The sequence below is a fragment of the Microtus oregoni genome, unplaced genomic scaffold, assembly GCF_018167655.1.
Source record: "Microtus oregoni isolate MIOR12 unplaced genomic scaffold, Mior012 000026F_ref0000081, whole genome shotgun sequence".
Classification (NCBI taxonomy): Eukaryota; Metazoa; Chordata; class Mammalia; order Rodentia; family Cricetidae; genus Microtus; species Microtus oregoni.
In genome coordinates this window covers 665371-680594 of record NW_024543085.1, presented here as the reverse complement: position 1 = coordinate 680594, position 15224 = coordinate 665371, and the positions used below count along the sequence as shown (strand labels likewise).

General features: G+C 40.8%; 2 protein-coding genes across 2 annotated transcripts in view; one reads left to right on the top strand and one right to left on the bottom strand.

Moving 5' to 3' along the window:
• Positions 1 to 3227, top strand: part of LOC121463250 (EF-hand calcium-binding domain-containing protein 1-like) — a 17839-nt gene extending 14612 nt beyond the window's left edge. The window contains exons 5-6 of the mRNA XM_041675369.1: positions 1063 to 1167; positions 3150 to 3227. Coding sequence (XP_041531303.1) covers positions 1063 to 1167; positions 3150 to 3206 — 162 coding nt within the window. The 3' untranslated portion in view covers positions 3207 to 3227. The remainder of the gene's footprint in view (positions 1 to 1062; positions 1168 to 3149) is intronic.
• Positions 3015 to 15224, bottom strand: Rbm48 (RNA binding motif protein 48). Its single transcript, XM_041675651.1, has 5 exons — positions 15070 to 15224; positions 14394 to 14584; positions 10279 to 10424; positions 8777 to 9345; positions 3015 to 3740 (listed from the first exon to the last, which is right to left on the bottom strand). Exons 1-5 carry the CDS (start codon positions 15178 to 15180, stop codon positions 3663 to 3665), a joined length of 1095 nt encoding a protein of 364 aa, XP_041531585.1. The 5' UTR covers positions 15181 to 15224; the 3' UTR covers positions 3015 to 3662.

Below are 15224 nucleotides of genomic sequence, written 5' to 3'. Positions count from 1 at the left end.
AAAACAACAAACTCAGTGATGTTACTCAAAGAGGAAAGGGTGCGTGCCTGCAATCCCAGCACTTATATGTCTGAAAGATTGCAAGTTCCAGACCAGCTGGGGTCACACTGTGAGACTATGTCACACACACACACACACACACACACACACACACACACACACGGGGTGCGGGGAGAGAAAAAGAGGGGGACAGGGAGAGACAGACACAGACGGGGAGAAAGATAAGGCATGCTCTTGTAAAATACTAGCGGCTGCTCAGGCTGAGTGCAGATGCTGAAGAATCACTGGCAGGAAGTCCCCAAATCCCTTTCTGGAAAGGAAATGTTTATGAAATGCGCCTTTCTCTCATGCCATTCACACTGCTCTCTAGATCAGAGTCTGAAGTTATGCACAAAAATGAAAATTCACAGACTTCTTATCCAATCCAATCTGAAGCAGCAGCTTCAGATATTCAAAATTCACAGAGTTTCCCTGCCCTGGATGCTACACAATATACGTAATCTCTCATAAACCTTGTCCATAACACTTTGCTGACTCACACCCTTGCTTTCTACTGTGATTCAAGTGGACAGAACTTTACAGGCCCCCCACACCTTCCAACTTAGCCAGATCTCAGCAGAAGCCTGGAGCCTCCATTCCATGAGTCTAGCCCAGTCTGGACAGTCACTGTGATAACTCCATGTGCCTTGCCCTTAACGGCTGACCTTTCTCCTAATGAGCTCCCAAATAAAGCCTTTTGAGAAATAAAATTGTGATGAAATATCTGAGCCACATTATACTTGTGTAATTGCAAAAGGGACAGTAGGATAATACAGTTCTTCCAATGTTTTGCTATTCCTCAATTCCAGTGTGTTCCTGACAGGGCTGCACTGTGTATAGCTAAGAGACTTGGGTCAGAAGAATAAGTCAGTGACTTCTATTAAAAATACCATAGATTTGTGTCAATAATATCTTCAGCAGTAGGAACTCAATAGTTTTACAGGACAGTCTAGATAATTAATTTTCTATGGCAAAATTAAAAAAGACTTGGATTATTTATCATGACATCACCTTTCCCTCTAGGACCATGACAATGATGGCAAGATCTCTTTTGCAGACTTTGAAAAAGCGGTAAAAAAAGACAGGCTTTTGTTGGAGGCCTTTGGACCATGTCTACCAGATGCAAAGGTAGTTACAAATACTATACTTAAAGTAGATGAGAGAAAAATGTCATTAAAATTATATAACGTGTGTGTGTGTGTGTGTGTGTGTGTGTGTGTGTAAGGTATGCATACCATGTGCCCACCAGTTTTATGCCAACTTGACACAACCTAGAGTCATCTCAAAGAGTGACCTGAGAAGATGCCTCCGTAAGATCGGGCTGTAGGACATTTTCTTAATTAGAGATCGACGGGGGATGGTTCAGCCCATTGTGAGGGGTTGTCATCCCTGGGCTGATGATGGCCTTGTGTTTTATAAGAAAGCAGGCTGGGCAAGCCAAAGGAACAAGCTGGTAAGCAGCACTTCTCCATGGCCTCTGCACCAGCTCCTGCCTCCAGGAGCTACTACTTTGTTTTGAGTTCCTGTTCTCATTTCCTTCAGTGATGGACTACAGTGGAGGTATAAGCCAAATAAACCCTTTTCTCCCCAACTTGCTTTTGATCATGGTGCTTCACTGCAACAATAGTAACCCAATCCAGGACATGCCACAGTGCTTGCGTGGCAGCCAGAAGACAACTGTAGGAACCTCTTCTCTCCTGCAGCCATGTGGGTCCCAGAGAATTGAACTCAGGTAGTCAGGTTTCTAAGCAAGTGCCTTTACAAACTCTGCCATCTTGCTGGCCTAGTTAAGGAAAAATCTAAAGAACTAGAAAATAATACATGATAGTCTCTCCCCTTTGTAGCTTCAACCCATTGCTAAATTGTAGACAATCATAAAGTCATCAGCCTCATTCCAGTTTGGGGCTAAAGATATTACCATTTCAGTAATTATAGTTAACAGACTTGGATTTAACTTGCTAACTCTTTGGCCACACAAAGAAAGGAATAAGCATGTGCCATGGAAAGAGAAAGAGGCAGGAGGCGCACACACACACACGCCCCGGGAACATGGAGGGGAAGGGAGGGAGAGACTGATGACAGAACATAGCTTAGCAAAAATGGACAGGACTAGGGAGACTATTTAGGATTGAGCAGCCACAGACAGTTCTGTTGCAGTGTGGTCTTGTGGTACCTCGACTGCTGTGAAGTCATCTTGAAGATGACTCCTGCCTCTTCCTCTTCCTCTTTCCCTGCTTGACAAGGCACAAGCCTATCCCTTTCCTGTCATGGCCACTACTGTGTATGAAGTGGATAACCAAACATTCTTTTCACACTCACAAAACAGATCAGGAATGCACTTATGAACAGAAAACCGACATAACAGCTCCTCCCATGAAGGCCAGAAGAGAAGTTTCTGGACTGCCACACAGCAAACTACATGGGAAATTATCTTCTTAACCATTTTTAGCAGTACAACCCACTCTCCAAACCCTTTTCCTCCTGTAAAGATGCAATTCAGCACCAATGAAGAACTCCTCATTCCCCTCCCCTCATGGTTGCACACTGCATTTACCAGGGTCCTGAGGTAGACATAACGCTTCCTGTCTGAGCAGACTGATTCAGAGAGCATTTGTTCTTTCCAGCTGTGTTTAGGCTGTTAATAGACTTTTTACCTGAGATTCCAGCACAGCAATCTATATAACCACCTCTTGTAAATGGAGAACCTAATCCCTTGTTGGCGATTTCCTGTAGCATCATCCAGCCCTGAAAAGCCATACTGGCAGAGCTGACAGCACCCCACAGCAACTGAAATAAGCCTTATCTTATGACACGGTCAGCCACAACTCACTGAAGAAGGTCCTTAGGGACAAGAACCAGCATGCATACAGCACACAGTGCCTTCTTAGTTTACTTTTCCCAGTAAAGAAGATAGAAATAGCCTGCACAAAAGTACATGGTCCACTGACAGAAGAAGAGTACAGATATGCTGACAGGATAGAAGCCTAGAGTTTCCAAAGTTAATTCGTTTTTAGATTACCGTAATTCATGTAAGTTATTCTTAGAAGCTACAATAGCATGTGTATTTCTAGATCTCTGCTCTAACATGTATCGGCATTTTTCCTTTACAGAACTGCCTTCATTTTGAAGCTCTGATATTCAGAAACAATCAGACTACTAGTTTTTGAACACGAATTGCTCAATACCTGCATTTAAGTCAGATCTGGTTGCATTACAGATTGTTATATTTATTTCAAACAATATAAATATTGTAACGTAAGAACTAATACAGTGTGAAAAGAACAGTTTCTGCTACATTGAGTGTAAATCCAAAAAGGATATACACATTTGCACACAGCTTAAAAAGAAATACAGAAAAATTAGTTTACTCTAAAACACCAGTAGTAAGATACTGTAAATAATTAAAATGCTAAACATAAAAAACAAAACAAACAGAAAACAAAAGGATCTCTCCAGAAAATATCATTTTAGCTTGGTGTGGTAGTACACCTTTAATCCCAACACCCAGTGGCAGAGGCCCAAAGCCAACCTGGTCTACACAGAGAGTTCCAGCCAGCAACAGCTACCCAGTGAGACCCTGACTCAAAAAGAAAAAAGAAAGAGAAGACTAACTTGCTGGCAAGCTATATTCTTCTTCTTTGTTTTTGTGGGTGACTTGTATACGTATCTTCCTCTGGAGTCTTTGGCACAGATGAAATCACCTGGTTTAAGAAGAAGAAAAACCACTCAGCAGTAGACAGCAACAGATAGTAAAAACTGGACAGAAATAAGTAAAATGTAGACTAAAAGAACAATACACAGGAACAACCAAATAAGGACTTATTTCCTTACACAAGTAAGATTAACAAACTAAGAGCGGGAGGGAAGGGAGAAAGGCGGGGAGAAAGTATAAACACACCAAAACAAACTAATCAATCAACCAAAAAAACAGGAAGGTTTTACAGATTCCAGTGAAATTCAGAAAATCATTTGGAAATTCTTTGAAAACATATTTCAAAAACCTGGAAAGTCCAAAGAAATGGATAAATTCCTAGTCAATATATTGACGGACCAGCCCGAACCTTCTTAAGATGAGAAACTACCTTGTTACAAAGTCAAAAAAGGTTCATTCCTGTTTTCTATAAAACTTGTATTTGACCATGTCTTCACCCATATTCTGGAATTTGACATGTTCCAGACCTTATTCCTTGACCTCTATCTTGTGAGAAGTTTTGCTCAATAATTTTGAGATGTTCTGCCAAATTCCTACATAACCAAAATTCCTGTGGAAACCCTCGAACCTTGACAACCCCCTCGCCTTGCAGATCTTGAACTATATGAATTCTACTCTCTATTATGTTCAATGCTATTTTCGGTATGAATCTCACTCAATTATATTCAACGCTATTTTCTCAACCCTGCTTTAGGAAGACAGCCCTGTCTGACAGAAAACAAAGCTTGCTTAATTCAACTAAAAGAATTTGGGTAATGGTCTTTACTCTCATTTGGTGGGATTACTATTATGATCTTTTAAAATTAACTCAAGAAGATTAAAATATCAATAAAAGTCCCTAGAAAAGTAATATCCAAGACCAATGGATTCACTTCTGAATTCTACCAACCCTTAAAGAAGAACTAACACCAATGCTCCTCTAACTAGTTAAAATGGCAGAACATTATTATCTAAAGCATTCTAAGAAGCCAGCATCAGCCTGATAACAAGTCATACAGGAACCAACAAACAAGAAAACTATAGCCCAATTCCTCTGATCAACATAAAAGTAAAAGTTTTCAATAAAATTATTGCAAATGGACAGGGGCAGGAGAGATGGCTGAGTGGTTTTATACCACTGCCTGCTCTTCCAGAGGTCCTGAGTTCAATTCCCAGCCAACCACATGGTGGCTCACAACCATCTGTAATGAGATCCGGTGCCCTCTTCTGGCCTGCGGGCATACATGCAGACAGAACATTGTATACATAATAAATAAATAAATAGATTATTGCAAATTAAAGAACACATTAAGATCATATAACCACAACAAAGCTAGTTTCACTCCTAGGATTTCCAGGAAGGCCCCCACATAGGAAACACAGCACATAGAATCAAGAACAGAAATTACGTGTTTATCTTGGTACATATTAGAGGAAGACACAGAATTTCCTTTAATATCAGAAATTAAGACAAGAGTGTCCATTTCTTTCCATCTTATTCAATTTAATATTGTGAGTCTAAGTCAGAGCAAAAAGACAAAAATAAACAGAAAAGAAAATGTCAGATTATTTCTATTTGTAGACTACACAACCTTATACTTAGAAGACTCTACAACCTTATACTTAAAAGATTCTAAAGTCTCATCTAGAAAACTCTTAACTATGATAAGCAGTTTCATCAAAATATACAAAAATCAATAAAAGTAGCTTTTCTATAAAGCAATAAACTTGCCAAGAGAAAAAAAAATCCCATTAACAATAACAACAACAAAACCAAATGGCTGGGAAGACAGCTCAGGTGAGAGGTCCTTGCCATGCAGATCTTCAGCCCCAGGTCAAAAGGCTGGATGCAGTAGTGTACACCTACAGCATCGCACTGGGGAGACAGACAGTAGGCTGTGCAGCAGCCAGCCTAGCCAAACCAGTGAGCTCCAGGTTAAGAGAGAGATTCTCTCTCAAAAACAGAGGTAGAAAGTGACAGAGGAAGCCATGTGCACACATACATGAACATGTACATACACATACACCACACACTTAAACCCTGGAATACATTTAGTCAGGTCAAAGATCTCTAGTCAAAACCATAATATAGTGAGAAAAGACACTGAAAAAAGACACCAGGAAATTGCAAGACCTCTCATGTTCATGGACTGGCAGAATTAATTTTAATAATCTATAATTATTATTCTGCCCCATCCCACCCACACCACAGTGTGCAGCTTGTGGGAGTGGATGCTAGAACAGAACACAGGTGGTCAGGCTTGGCATCAAGTCCTCGACCCACTGAGCCAGCTCATTAGCCCCTGGCAGAATTCCTTTTTTTTTTTTTTGCTTTTGTTTTTTGTTTGTTTTTTGAGACAGGGTTTCTCTGTGTAGCCTTGGCTGTCCTAGAACTTGCTTTGTAGACTAGGCTAGCCTTGAACTCACAGAGATCCACCTCCCCCTGTGTTCAGAGTGCTGGGACTAAAGGCATTTGCCACCAGTGCTCGGCAGAATTAATTTTTAAAACTATATTTATCCATTTGTGTATGAGGGAATGCATATGAGTATGAAAGTCAGAGGAAAACTTGTAGGAATTGGTTCTCTTCCTACCATGTGAGTTCTGAGGATTGGACTCAGGCTTGTGGAAAGTACCTTGGCCCACTGAACCCTCTCACTGGTCCTGGCAGAACTAACATTGTGAGAGTGGCTATTATTCCCAAAAGTGACCTGTAGAATAAACACAATCCTTATCAAAATATCAAAGACACAATTCCAAAAACAAGGAAAAAAAAACTGTCCTAAAATTCACATGGAGGTACAAAAGACTCCTGAAAAGCTAAAGAATCTTAAGTAGTGAGAGCAAGGCTAGACAAGGAACGACATCTTATCTCAGATTACAGAGCCGTGGTGACAGAAGCAGCGCAGGAGAAAGAATAAAGAACAGTGGAACGGAAGAGAGGACCCAGAAATGAGCCAACACAACTACAATCACAGACTTTTTGACAAAGGTATCAAAAACACGGGGGGGGGGGGGGGGGGGGGCGGGAACGGGGGACGGGGACAGCATTTTCAACAAAGGGGGCTAAAAAACTGGATTTCCACAGAAAATGAACATTGGATCTGTACCCCTTACTGCATGCGCGCGCACGCGCGCACACACACATACATACACACACACACACACACACACACACACACACACACACCCCTGAAGATGGATTAAGGACCTTAAGTAACAAACTCCGAGGCAGACAGATGAACTCCAAACAGACAGACTGCATGGAACTGAAGGGCACAGAGATAGATTGCGGAATGGGGATCTCGGCTAACTAAACAAGTAAGGAGTTAATAATGAGAATCTCTAAGAACTGTAAAAGTCATAAAGTAAAAAAACCCAAGTCATCCAGTCAATAAATAGGCTAATGAGTAGAACAGATTTCAAAAGAAATACATATGGCCAATAAATATTTGAAAGTGTTCAACATCATTAGCCATCCGTGAAATGCAAATGAACAAATCACATATCTCTAAACAAATGCAAATGAAAACTACGTTGGGATTTCGCCAGACAGAACAGCTACAATGAAGAAAACAAACAGGACACAGACAGACACTCTGGTTTTACTGGGTGTAACTTCTTGGGCTGGCCTGGTCTGGCACGCACTATGTAGACTAGAGGTCTGTCTACTTCTGCCTGCTGAGTCTGCACCATCAAATTTTGAAGCATTTGTAATAACTGATAAATTTAAAGACAGGACTGTTCAGTGTGAGAGACGAAAAAAAAATTGGAAAAACTATCATAAAAATGGTACAATCTTCAACTCCCAGGAGGGCCGGGGGAGGGATGAACACTAAATACATTGTTATTATTCCATTACCCAAAGTTACTATTAATATTAGGTCAAAAGCACTATTAAGAACATCTTGATTTGAAATGGAAGAATACTAGAAGCTGTGGTAAAGTATTTCTTTTTGTTGTTCTTTTATTTCCATGTATGAGATGTAGACTTTGCACTTTAAAAAGCGGTCAGCCCTGACTGAGACAGCTGTCACCTGTGTCTACGCTGCAGTTCAGTGCACCCGGGGATATACTGTGCTGACACACACCGACACAATTTGGTAGTTAAACATAAAATCCATGTTCATACACTTACTATCTGAAGCAAGTCCTCATCCTTTACCAAATAATAACCATTAGGTGGAAAACAAAACTCTGTAAAAGAAATGAGGTCACCTTAGCCTCTCTTAGTCACATTGCCAAACGGGAGAGCAACTGTGCGAACAGGACTGTGTATCCGGGAGTTAGCCGTGAGAACACGCCACATCTCTCCATGGACGGTTTCTACAAGGACTAGCTCCACTCCACAAAAGGAAAGCTTTCATGAGCTACTTCATATGTTCACTTTCTATGTAAATAACGGGAAAAGACAATCTGATTTCCAACGAGTTCAACTCTTTGAGGTTCATACATAAAGTGTCAAGTGTAGGGCAACTGACGACTCGATTTTTAGAAATCTCAACTTGTGGGCTGTGGATGTGGTAGGGATGGGGCACCTGCCTAACACACGTTCTGTTCCCAAAAAAATTAACTAATTAATTAATCAAAATGATTCCTTTTTTTATGGATATCTACCATAAAAACATTTTGACTTTGATGTTATCTGCAGTAACTTTGAATTTAAGAGAACTAACTGATGATAACTGTTAATTTCAGCTTCTGCTGTACTACCTAGGGAACTTTAAAAGGGAAGGAGAGACAACATCTGGGATCTACCATCACAGTCCGATTGACTGGAACATTTAGGGTTTTGTGCCTACACCGACATAAAATATATCTGTTTGTTGTTAAGTCAAGAATTACTGCCAAATAAAATAAATATTAATCATGTCATTTTGGAAAATAAAGGTGGGAAAATACATCAAAATAAAAAAGACAAATAATTTTAGTTCCTCCAAATAATTTCCTATACAGTTGTTTGTCCTCAACTAAGTTATCTCAATATACGAGAAAATATAAGGAAATATAAAAATATAAAAAATGTATAAGAAAAAAAAAAAACTCACCTCTTTAAGTTTACTCCGAATTAAGTTTGCCGTGGTATTCAAGGAGTCATCCTGCAGATCCACTGTGGGAAGACCTGGTAACTTAGGTCCAATCACAACCTCGTTACTGCTTGTGTTTGTTTCAGAAAAAGTTCCGAGTTCACGATCACAGTCTCTCCTTCTTTTCCTTTCCTGCAGCTGTGTTGTCCTAGGCATAAATCTGCAGACGGACTCTGAGGTAGTAACAGCCTCTTGCACACTAGAGCAAGGTAGTGCATTTCTGTAAGTACTCGTCTGTAGTTCTGGGGAAAAGGCACTGTACTTACAGTGCTCTGATAGTTCACCAAGGTTCCTGCTGCCACTACAGGAGTTTGACGCTCCGTCCACATGGTCCCCAGGTAAACAAGTGGTTTGGGAGGTAAAATAGCACAAAGGCAATTCACAAGAATAAGGAAGACAAGGACTTGAATTCTCAGGAGAAGTGTTCAAAGCAGCTGTAGAAAGTCCGGGTATACGTGAATGAAAATCTTGTCTAGAATCTTTTGTTCCTTTTTGTTCTGGAACCAGTTTCTTCTTTGTCAAGTAATAATCTTCAAAGTTATATTTTTAAAAGTTGACAGAACAGTAAACAAATGGTTCATTAATTATTTTAGTCATTCAGAATCTTGTAATTCTATAAACAACTTGATGTTAACAAGCTCTGCTCCCACTATTACACTTCTAGAACAGGGAATACATGACAAGATTTAAAGGCCTTTGAAAGGATACAAAGGGGGTAGCATGCCAAGCTTCCCTTGTCCTTGCTTTCCCTACTCATCTACTACATTTTCTCATTCATCTATCTAGACTGTCTCACTGTTCCTCTGGAGTCTCCTTGTCTCCCTACTTAAAAGATAATAAAATCTGTTCTTTTACATTTTCCACTACCTGTAATCTTAGAGAGTTTCCCATGCCATTGCATAGAAAGCTTGTATAGTTTCAGAATATTCTACTATATAGATAAACCATGTTTAGTTCCTACTTGTGACAGGAACAACTGAGCTGGGCACGAAGCCATCTGAACTTTCCCGTGATGAGTACTTCTGAGCAGCTGACAAATCAAAACTGCTTCACGCTGCCTTCATGTCAGACACTGGGTGCACTGGCACGGGACACAGCACTGTCCTGGTCCCTCTCACTGAAACCTTGGCACATTGGTTACCCTCTAGGACTTATAGCTCCTTAAACACAATGAATGACAATTTCATTCTCTAGGTGTTTAAACATACAGCCTGGCTTGCCCTGCCATCCTTTTCACTCCCCTTCTGGATAGCACTTATAAAATTCAAACACCTCTCACATCCTGTAAGAAATAAGTAGTTCATGAACCAACTTCTCTCCATTCCTAGTCAAGACTGTACAGAACCCTGTGGTTAAAGACACCAAAGACCATGACTGAGCAGAAACTCCACAATGACACACATCCCTAGCAATGCCTGATATACAGAAGCTGTTAAAAAAAAAAAAAAACAGACTTTCTGTACCTTTGCTTTTAGTAGCTCTTGCAATATAAGCCTTTCTTTCTTCTAACTTTTGTCTAGTTTCTTCAACTGTCTCAAATTCGGGAGCATAGCACACATGAAGTAACCCACCAAAGAAACTCTGTTCATCCATCTTTTTCTTAGCTATCCTAAAAAGAAATACATAATTTAAAGAGTATTCGAAAGGAAAATACATAAATCACATAGCTTAAAAAAACATTGCTTTTACTATTTTTATTTATGCCCTATTCGTAGGTATATGTCTCTGCATGTGGGTATGTGCACCCGAGCACAGTTGCCCAAGAACACCAGAGGTGATAAAACCCCTGGAACTGGAGTTAACAGATAGTTGTGAACCACCTGACACGGGTTGTCAACCGAACTCCAAACCTGCGTGCTCTGTAACAGCAATAAGTGCTCTTAGTTTCTGTGTCTTCTCCAGTCCCTAGATGCATTTTTTTTTTTTTTGAGACTGGGTTTCACTATGTAGGTTTGGCTGTCCTGAATTTACTGTGTAAATCAGGCTGACCTTGAACTTACAGAGATCTGCCTGCCTCTGTCTACCAAGTACTGGGATTAAAGGTGTGCACTACCATACCCAGAAAGTTGTTGTTATTATTATTATTATTATTTATTTATTTTACTATTTTTAATGTGTAAGTGTGTGCAGAGGCTCTGGCTTGGAGCTAGAGTTTACAGACATGACCTGGTTGCTAAGAATCGAACTCAGGTCCTATAGAGGAGCAGTACATGCTCTTAATTGCTGAGTCATTCACCCAGTCATGGCTTTTTAATCTAAATTTACCTAAGACAAAAGTTTAACAGGAATTCCATAGATTTAAGTGTGTGTGTGTGTGTGTGTGTGTGTGTGTGTGTGTGTATTGGGGGGGGGATAAAATGCTTTGTTTCTGGATGACCACACTGACCTGGCAAGTACTCCTAATAAAAAGATTTATCAGCCGGGCTGTGGTGGTGCATGCCTTTAATCCCAGCACTCGGGAGGCAGAGGCAGGTGGATCTCTCTGAGTTTGAGGTTAGCCTGGTCTACAATAGCTAGTTCCAGGACAGGCTCCAAAGCTACAGAGAAACCCTGTCTCAACCCCCCCCCCCCCCAAAAAAAGATTTATCTTATTATTTATTTACTTGTAAGTATGTGTTCTGTACATGTGTGGGCAGACACACACAGAAAGAGACCAAAAGAGGCCATTGGATCATTTGGGGCTTGAGATACAAGTCACCGTGAGCAACCTGACAAGGGTGCTTGGGAATTAAACCCCAGGTATCTGAAAGAGCAGCAAGCTATCTTAACTACTGAGTAATCTCTCCAGCCCCAAATTATTCTTCCTTTCCTTCTAATAATCATCTCAATGGATTTTCAGCTAAGCAGGACACACTTACTTACACTTTTAAAAAACTAACTCAGGATCCATTGGTTAGCCTGAGTTATAGAACTTGTAAGCAAAATAAAACTTAGTAAACTGGCAAATGATTTAGCATGTAAAGGTACTTGCCACCAAGACTGATGTCCTGAGCTTAATCTCTGGAACCCACATGGCAAGAAAAAGCTGTCTTTGTACACACACCATGGCGTGTGCTCCTAGACAAATACTTCTATGAATGAGTGAAAATACTGAATATATTAACTGTAGTATGAGGTGCGGGCTGCGTCCCACCACCCGGCTAGCTTAGCCCCTGAAATAACCACACGGAAATTGTATTAATTAAATCACTGCCTAGCCCATTATATCTAGCCTCTTCTTGGCTAACTCTCACATCTTGATTCAAACCATTTCTAATAATCTGTGTTCACCACGAGGTTGTGGCTTACCGGGAAAGATTCAGCATGTCTGACCTGGCAGCTTCATGGTGGGCAGCTCTCTCACTCTGCCTTCTTTCTCCCAGCATTCAGATCTGTCTACTCTGCCCACCTAAGGATTCCCCTATCAAAAGGCCAAGGCAGCTTCTTTATTCAACCAATGAAATCAACACAAATACAGAAGGACCTCCTACACCATATTAACAACTACTCAATGCAAAATTAAGAACTGTGTTCCTTCTGGGGTGGGAGAGATAGCTAAGGGGTTAAGAACACTGGCTGCTAGTCCAGAGGACTCAGGTTCAATTCCCAGCGTGGCAACTCACAATAACTCGAGTTCCAGGGATCTGATGCCCTCTTCTGCTCCACAGGGTCCTGCATGGATATGGGTGTATAAGCTCACACTACCACACCACATACACATAAAAACAAAAGAGAAATAACTAATTTAAAAAGGATTTTATTCACTCAAGAAATACTAAACAACTATGCTGAACCAAGCACTATAATAAGTTAACTCAGTACTTCTGAATCTACAGATAATTATTAATGCTTATACTATAAATGCTTCACTTAAATTGTTATCTTAACCATCTTATGATGAAACCAAGGCACCAGGAAATTGGTAACTGGATCATGTTTATACATTCATTTACAAAACCAGGGTTCAATTGGGATGGCTAACTCCAGAGTCAACTCTATCAGTTCTGTGGAGATACAAAAAACGCACTACTCCATATGGTTTCCTAACCATGAGGAGCTGGCCAACTGGTGCAAAAGATACACAGTCTTTGAAGTCAAGTGTTTTTGTGGTGGGCTATGAGTAGCACACAAAGAAACAGGAGGGGCTGGAGAGATGCTTTGATGCCAAGAGCACTCGCTGGTCTTGTAGAAGAGCAGATTAAAATCCCAGGACCCATACTGGGTGACTCACAACCACTAATAACTCCAGATCCAGGAAATGTGAAGCCTTTCTCTACTATAAAAATACATGAACGGCAAAAGTCAGGGAAAGATATGTTTTTGAATCAGGTTAGTGATTAAAAAGAAAAAAAATGGCTAAGGTGAACTAGAGAGAGTGCACCGTGGGTACAACACTTGCTTAAGCTTGGGTGTCTAGGTTCAGATCCCTGACAGCCACATAAAGCAGGGCACTGCTGCATACCTACAATCCTGGTGCTGGTGAGGGAGAGAGAGAAGATATCAACAAATCTAGTTGATGAGCTTCCGATTCAGTAAGAGACCCTGTCTCAAAAAAATATGATAGAGCCTATGACTTTAAATCTGGTAGAAGGGTAGCTGGAGTCAGGAGGAAGCTTTGAGTTCTAGGTCAGCCTGGTCTACATAGCCAGTTCTAGGCTAGCCAGGGCTACATACAAAAAACTTGTCTCAACAAATAAATAAATAAAGGTGGGGAACAACTGAAGAGGGCACTTGGCATTGGCTTCTAGTCTACACACACACACACACTCTTCCCGCACAAAAGGGTGAACACTGAAATAAAGCATTGTTGACTTCAATCTTTTTGGAATAAAAGGTTTATGTCATTTGTAAGTATTAAAAAGAAGTTGATTGATATAGAACCATAACAATAAGAATTGGCATTGCTAATAATTACTCTTAATAGGAGGTACCAGTCTAATGCCTTTACATAAGTTATTTCATTTCCTTCACCCTCAGGGACCCTCAAAAAGCAGACCTTTTTGCCATGTTGATTTTAAGAAAAGGAAAAATGTGCTTAGCAGTATTAAAAACAAAAACAAACAAACAAACAAAAAACCGAAAACAACAATAACAAAAACTTCCAAAGTAATGAAGACATAGGACTGGAAATTCACTGCAGATAATTCTGAATCTACCATACTACAGGTTCAAAAACAGTTATGCACAGATATGAGAGGATGGAAAGCACAATTGTAAGAGGAAAAAGATAGTATCTTTTTAAAGTTAGCCTTTTAAAAATTTGGAGGAAGAGCCAGGGCTATAAGTGACTGTTGGGCTGCTTGACTAGCGCAAGTGAAGTCTGGAAAGGTAAAACACATACAGGAAGCCAGCAGGTGGTGGCACACACCTTTAATCCCAGCACCGGTGAGGCAGAGGCCAGCCTGGTCTACAGAATTAGTTTCTGGACAGCCAGGGCCACACAGAGAGACCCTGTCTTGAACTACCCCTAAAACAAACAAACAGGAAGATGGAGGGTGATAAGTGTTTGTGTGTGATTTGGATACCTTTCGGAAAACCCTGGGGCCAAAAAGACAGCAACAGTAACACAAGGCATGGGCACTGCTTAACTTGTACATACCTTGCACTTTGTAATTTCACAAATTTAATGAGATAAACTTCTGTAAAATCTTCCGCTGGGTATTCATCTAGAGCGTTATACTGTTCAATCGCACCATACAGAGCAAATCGTTCAACTAATTCCTTCATGGCCCCCACTGCAGGCACGCCTTGTATTAATAAGTACTGAGATTCCAAGTTGATTGTATATACCTTTAAAAAAAAAGTCTCGTTAAATGCACCCCACAGACAAACCTTTGGCAAATCTGTCACCGACTTTCTTTCTTTTTTCTTTTTTTTTGAATGGAACTTTTTCTGCCCAATCCAGTCTGTAAAACATATACACAAAACTGTCACTCTTCTGGACTAAAGCATAACACACACCATATTAGGGTATCTGAGTATACTATTTAACAGACTTTTTTCCAGAAGCTGACTCCAGAAAAGATAATGGAAAACAGTCACTGAACTCACTCCGTGCTCGTCCTGTGAGAAGCGCTATTGTCAACACGTAGAATACAAAACTAAAAATCGTGTTTTCGTGGAGCAACGGTCTAGTAAGTAGCTGACCGAGAGTAGTGATAATGTTTGGGTCCTCGTGCCGCCTCGACTCAGCGAGGAGGCTCAGACAGCATCCCTGTTACGCTTTCTGGAGGCTGGCCATGCCCAGGAAAGCTAGGAAACCGAAGTGACTCTACCTTGACCGCACGAGGGCGTCTGCTCTCCCGGTATTTGGCCCGCGAATCGCACACGGCCGTCTGGACGTGGTGGTCGAACACGCAACCCGGCTTGCCGTCACTGAACGCCATCTCGCCGGCTGCAGTCCTGGGCGCCAGAACAACATCCGCCGGAT